This window comes from Echinops telfairi, unplaced genomic scaffold (genome assembly GCF_000313985.2).
Source record: "Echinops telfairi isolate 266 unplaced genomic scaffold, ASM31398v2 ScPeMD7_32;HRSCAF=126, whole genome shotgun sequence".
NCBI lineage: Eukaryota > Metazoa > Chordata > Mammalia > Afrosoricida > Tenrecidae > Echinops > Echinops telfairi.
The window spans coordinates 1,971,014-1,977,562 of record NW_022103929.1 but is presented as its reverse complement, the minus strand read 5'-3'; the positions used below and the strand labels follow the sequence as shown (position 1 = coordinate 1,977,562).

The 6,549-nt window shown below is 60.8% G+C and overlaps 1 protein-coding gene across 1 annotated transcript in view; it reads left to right on the top strand.

The window, feature by feature from the left end:
* The window catches only part of CRB2 (crumbs cell polarity complex component 2), a 17,351-nt gene that overhangs the window by 5,229 nt on the left and 5,573 nt on the right, over window positions 1-6,549 (top strand). Inside the window, exons 2-7 of the mRNA XM_045290199.1 lie at window positions 526-711; window positions 853-966; window positions 3,619-4,491; window positions 4,571-5,079; window positions 5,662-5,827; window positions 6,441-6,545. Of these exons, the coding sequence (XP_045146134.1) occupies window positions 526-711; window positions 853-966; window positions 3,619-4,491; window positions 4,571-5,079; window positions 5,662-5,827; window positions 6,441-6,545 (1,953 nt within the window). The remainder of the gene's footprint in view (window positions 1-525; window positions 712-852; window positions 967-3,618; window positions 4,492-4,570; window positions 5,080-5,661; window positions 5,828-6,440; window positions 6,546-6,549) is intronic.

Below are 6,549 nucleotides of genomic sequence, written 5' to 3'. Positions count from 1 at the left end.
GCAATTCCCACACTGTGTCTCTGGTGTTGTCCCCTGCAGGGCCATGGGTCAGTGACGGGCATCATGTCTCATGGTGGGGCTGGCCATGTGCTGACCTGCATTCTAAGGCCCACTGGTGCACCTCTCACCAGGGCTTCAGTGGAGATGGTGAAGTGGTAAAGTCCGGGGCTTGGCGGGGGCCTGGCCTGCATGCCCACACTCGGTCTCATGGTACTTGTGGTCATGTTTAAGGCAGGGCGGAACTGCCCCTGTGGGTTTCTGAGACTGGAACTATTTATGGGAGTACAGAGCCTCACCCTTCTGCGGAGCGGCTGTGATTTCCAACCACTACCTTTCAGCTTAGCTGCTACCCCGGGCTTCTCAGTGAGTTCGGTGTGATGTGCGGGTGAAGGCTGCCAGGGCATTCCCACCCTTCTACCCTTGTGCGTCCCTCTCGTGGGAGTGGTAGCGGGGGTGCACTCAGCTGCCATGGCCGTAGGCCGGCCTAGTGGCAGTAACCTGATGGCCATCTGTGCCGTTCCCCAGGCTACAGCGGAGAGCGGTGCGAGGTGGACGAAGACGAGTGTGCCTCGAACCCCTGCCAGCATGGGGGCCAGTGCCTGCAGCGCTCCGAGCCAGCCCTCTATGGGGGCACCCAGTCCACCTTCCCTGGTGCCTTCAGTTTCCGCCACGCAGCTGGCTTCCTGTGCCGTTGCCCACCAGGCTTTGAGGGTGAGCCTCCCCAATAGGGGTGCAGGGGTGGATCCCGGATCCCTCAGTGGGCTCCCCCTGCCCCAGTCTGCTCCTCTCTCCTGCTCCAAGACGGGCCCTTGCAGTTGCAGCCTGGCTGAGTCTCAGCGGGGCCTCTTGCAGGGGACGACTGCGGTGTGGACGTGGATGAGTGCGCCTCACAGCCCTGCGTCTCCGGAGGCCGCTGCCAGGACCTGCCCAATGGCTTCAAGTGCCACTGCCCTGATGGATACACAGGTGCCCGGCTGTGGGGTGGGCGCCGGGGCCGAGCCTGGGGGAGGACTGATGGAGATGCAGCTCAGGAGGCAGGTGCAGAGATGACCGTGGTGACCACCGAAGGCAGAGCTGGAACCTGGGTATAGAAGATGGGGAAGGAAGAGACTGACGGGCTTGAGAGCTATTGGAAGGGTCCTGAGGGGAGATGTCGGAGACCACAGCTGAGGCTCAGCCCTGAGTGACCGTTGGAAGGTGGACTGTGAGCCCTGCTGAGTCTGAGTGTGTGCAGAGCATGGAAGGGTAGGGGCAGTTGGTCCAGGGTGTGAGGCCCAGGAGAGGGGCCCGGGTCAGGGAGAATGTAATCCTGGCTGCTGGGAGCCAGGTTGTCTGGTAGAATGTTGGAACACCTTAGACACCGGAGAGCCAGGAGGTGGGCGGAGAGCGTGGAGGCTGTAGGCAAGGCAGAGGGTGGAGGGCTGGGGCAGCATCGGTGGAGAGTGGAGTTTGGCTTTTGGGGAGCTGGGACCCATTGGATGGGGGAGCAAGGGTGCAGAAAGACGCTCGCTGCCTTGTGTACAGGCAGATATACTGACACCCTTCCATGCAAAAGCTGGGGAGCCCAGGGGCTTACAGATACATCCGCAGAATGTCCTTAGCCTCTCTGGAATGCTGGAACATCTCCCCCGCACCGCCACATTCTTACTTGGGCACACTGCCTCCTCTCCTGGCAGGGTTCCTGGGCACAGGGGAAGGAGATGTGGGCACCACTAACCCTTGCACCTTTGCCTGCCTGGAAGAGGCTAGAGTTTAGCCTCCGCTGCCCCTGGGTGCCCAACACACTGGGCAAGGTGTGTCCATGCTCCTGAGGGCCCTGAAAACCCATCCTCTAACGTCCTGGGAGCAGTGGCCACTCAGGCCTTTCCCAGAAAAAAGACCCTCTGAGCCTTTCCGTATTTCCTCCTCGCCACAGCTCCATGACCTGGAGGTCTGCAGTCCATCTTACAGATGAGGTGGCTGCTTGGGGAGGAGTGTCATCCCTCCAGGTTTGCTAGTGTCGGTGGGAGCCCAGCTCTTCCCTAAGCTAAGTTCAGCTGATGGATGACAGTGCAGGCAGATCAGGGTCAGGGGCCAGGAGAGGGACCCCAGCTATGGGCCTGGGCTCCTTGCCACTGTCCACACCTCCTCCCTCTGGGCTGTGCTGAGCGTGGGGGCAGCCAGCGCCTGGCATTCCTGAGCTGGGTCTGAAGGAGGCAGCCACGCCGGCCGGGGAGCTCTGCTCCCCAGCCTTGGTACCCACCTGCCACGCTTGGCCAGGCGGTGGGGGACACCATGGGACTGCAAGTCCTGTGGATCTTCTTGGGCAGCCTGGGGCTTCTGGCAGGTATGGAGGCTTGGGGACTGCGGGGGAGGTTTGGGCTGTGGCTGGCAGTACCCTGATGAAGGCTGTGGTGTGTGGACTGACTGGGGCCTACCTTCAAATCCTGGTGGCTTCTTTGGACCTTTTCTGATACGGGTGCAGGGCTAGCCCTGGCTGGTTTCCAGAGGCTTTGGTTGACCCCCAAGCTGGGGTCAGAGCACCTGCCCTGGGAGCTCATGGAGGTAAGAATGAGAAAGTCCCTTGGCAGCTGGCCAGTGTGAGGGACCCCAGGACAGATCGAAGGAGGGCTGGAGTCTGGAGGCCCCTCAGAGAGCCCCAGATGTATACATCCACCCGTACTCACTCCTCCATCATCCTTCTGTCCACAGACGCCATGCCAGTTCCTCCGCTGGGCACTGGGGACATACTCGGGCCCCCAGAGGAGGTCTCATACAAGCCCTGTGGTGTAGTGCTGACAGCTGGGCTGTGATCTGAAAGATCAGCAGTTTCAAGTCACCAGCCGCACTGAGGGAGAAAGATGGTCCCATAAACAGAGTCTGGGAAACTCATGGGACAGTTCGACCCCGTCCTACAGGGTGGTTATGAGTCGGCATCGACTTGATGACAGTGTTTGGCTTTGGTTTGGAGGAGGTCCCAGTGGAGTAAACACATATGCTCTGAGCAGGCTTCTGGAGAGCTATGGCTAGGTGGGGGTGGGGTGGGGGTGGAGTGGGAGGGGCTGGGGAGTCAGGGACCATCTCGCAGGGGAAGGGCCTTTTGAGTTTGGCTTTGTAGGCTGAGTAGCAGTTTAAAAGGTGGACAAGGGAGGCGAGATGTTTCAAGCTGAGGGATCACCAGGAGAAAAGCCCTAGAGCCAAGATTCCCCAGAAAAAGCCGTTCCAGGTGTGCCAGGAGCAGGGTGAAGCCCCCCAAGGACAAGAGCTTGGGCCTGTGCAGCAGCGCAAGGTGGGCCGGTAATGCTTCCGAAATAGGTCTCTTGCTGCTGGCAGAGATGGACGGGAGGCCGTTCTTAAGGCAGGTGAACCAGAGGAGGCTGACCTTGGTCCAGAGAGCTGACGAGGCAGGAGAGGTGGGGTGGGAGAGAAGAGGAGGCTGGGGAGAGTTTCGGAGGTGTGAATCTACAGGGCATGAAGCCTGGCCAGTTGGAGCAGGGGGAGCGGGGCGTTTTGTACTCTGGCTCTGGGCTGGGTTTGTTTGATAGGTGCAGAGGTCCCGTGCTATGAGGCATGGAAGTAGTAGCTCCAGGCTGGGGTTCTGCTCCTGGGTGCTGAGCCTCAGTCTGGCTTGTCCCACAGGCCTGACATGCCAGGAAGACGTGGACGAATGCCTGTCGAAGCCCTGCCTCCATGGTGGCACCTGTGATGACACCATAGCGGGCTACATCTGCTGGTGCCCAGAGAGCTGGGGTGGGCACGACTGTTCTGTGCAGCTCACCGGCTGCCAGGGCCATACCTGCCCACCAGCTGCCACATGCATCCCCATCTTTGAGTCTGGGGCCCACAGTTATGCCTGCCACTGCCCTCCAGGTACCCATGGACCTTTCTGTGGCCAGAACACCACCTTCTCCGTGGCAGCTGGGAGTATGGTGGAGGCATCCGTGCCAGCAGACAGCCCCCTGGGGCTGAGCCTGCGGTTTCGCACCACGTTGCCTGCTGGTAGCTTGGCCACTCGCACGGACACCCAGAGCAGCCTGCAGCTGGCTCTGGTGGGGGCCACACTTCAGGCCACACTCAGGAGCCATGGTGTCACTGTGCTCATCCTGAGGTTGCCAGAGCTGGCCCTAAACGATGGCCACTGGCACCGGGTGGAAGTGACACTCCACCTTGGGACCTTAGAGCTGCGGCTCTGGCACGAAGGCTGCCCTGCCCGCCTCTGTGTGGCCTCTGGTCCTGCAGCCCTAGCGCCGAGCTCTTCAATCGCTCTGTCGCCTGCCGGACTCTGCTCCACCCAGCTGGGAGGTGCGGCCTTTGCCGGCTGCCTCCAGGATGTACGTGTGGATGGGCGCCTCCTGCTGCCGGAAGTGCTTGGCAAGCATGTCATGCAGGGCTGCCAGCGCCAGGAACAGTGCCAGCCTCTGCCTTGTGCCCATGGAGGGGCCTGCACGGACTTATGGACTGACTTCCATTGTGACTGTCCTCGGCCTTACAGTGGCCCCACATGCACTGATGGTGAGGAGAGGACCAGGTGGGAAGGGGCAACTCCCCCCCATCCTGCAGGCCTCATACTCGGTCCCCTCTCTCCCTGCAGAGGTTCCTGCTGCCACCTTTGGCTTGGGGGGCACTGTGAGCTCTGCTGCCTTCCTGCTCCCTGCGCCCCCTGGCCCCAATCTCACAGTGTCCTTCCTCCTCCGCACCCGGGAGCCTGCGGGCCTGCTGCTCCAGTTTGCCAATGCCTCGGCCACCGACCTGACAGTGTTCCTGAGCGGGGGGCAGATTCAGGCCGAGGTGCCAGGCCAGCCTGTCCTGGAGCTGCCTGGACGCTGGAATGATGGGCTTCGCCACCTGGTGACGCTCAGCTTTGGGCCTGACCAGCTGCAGAACCTGGGGCAGTGGGTGCATGTGGGGGGCAGGCTTCTCCCTGCTGACTCCCAGCCCTGGGGTGGGGCTTTCCGAGGCTGCCTCCAGGACCTGCAACTCAACGGCCACCACCTTCCCTTCTTCCCACGGTCGGTGGCCAACTCAAGTGAGGCCAGCACAGTGGGCGGCGGGCAGACCTGGAACCTCACTGAGGGCTGTGTCTCAGAGGACACGTGCAGTGTGAGTACCCGGAGCGGGGAGTGGAGTGGCGTGGGTGGCCTGGGCCTTTTCTCAGAACCTACTGTACACCACTGTCATCGCTGAGGCTTAGCATGCCCTTTTGCAGAAGAGGGACCCAATCCGATCTGCATGTTAAGGAAACCGAAACTCAAGAGATCAATGACCTAAGTCCCCCTTCTGGAGAGCAGCAGGGCAGGACAGGGTTGCATTTGCCTCCTCTCCTCCCTTTTCTCCCTGCTGGTCCCCTAAAGTGACCCCTTGTCCTGAGTGACCCAGGCACCCCAAAGCAGGCGGAGGGCTGCTGGAACTTCTGCAGGGGCTGCTCAGGGGGCAGGGACCCCCGTAGGAAAGGGGACAGGTCATGGCCAAAACATTCTGGATTTGAGTAGTTGCGTGTGAACCCCGGTTCTTCTCTTTGCTGGGTGGTTGTCCGTTATATCACTTTCCTTATCTGGAGCTCCCTTCCCTTGCCTGTGAAATGGGGTTGAGATCAGCTTTCTGCCTCTCAGTGCAGTCACTGACATGATGGTGGTTCTAGCTAGTCTCCAGGCTGAGCTGACCCCTAACCTGCTTCTCCTGCAGCCCGACCCATGTCTCAATGGTGGGACATGCCTGGTCACCTGGAATGACTTCCATTGTACCTGCCCTGCCAACTTCACAGGGCCCACATGTGCCCAGCAGCTGTGGTGCCCTGGTCAGCCCTGCCTCCCACCTGCCATGTGCGAGGAGGTCCCTGATGGCTTCGTCTGTGAGTGTGTGTCCTGGGGACCCAAGCTAAGCTAGGTCCCATCCCTTCCCTATAGGCCTACGGGCTGCTGGACAATGTAATGGAGTGCCAGCAGTTTCAGGCCAGCATAGCTGGGCACTGCATCCAGAAAGAGGAGCGGGGCTTACCAGGGTTAATGAGTTTCCCAGGGCAGAAAGAGAGGGCGGCTCAGGGAGCAGGAACAGCATGTGCAAAGGCACTGAGGTCTGTCAGACCAGCTGAAACCGGCACACAGGGAGAGGGTTAAGTGGCAGAGGGACAGGATCAGACCTCTATTCTACGGGAGGTTTGTGGGAGGAAGGTGGTTCTTATGGCCAGGCCTGTGACCAGCAGGGGAGGGTGGACATCTGGACTCCCTAGCACTGCTCTGGGGAGCTGGTTCTCTGGAAGTAGGAAATGCTTGAAAAGGTGGAAGGAGACCGGTAGGGGGCCTGCGGGTTCTGGAATTGGATGACTGGGTGGGTGAGATGTGGATGCCCAACACCTGGTCAGCGGGTAGTCTCATCCGGGTGCTTGGGGTAGGGGTGGAGCATCCCTGTCAAGGGCGTGGCCACACCCCTAGGGATACGCCCCACCACACCCTCTCTCTTCACAGGTGTGGCTGAGACCACGTTCCTCGAGGGTCCACCTGCCGAGTTCAGTGGACACAACCTGTCCGCGGCACGCACTTTCGGCAGCCTCTCCCTGACCTTCCGTACGCGTGA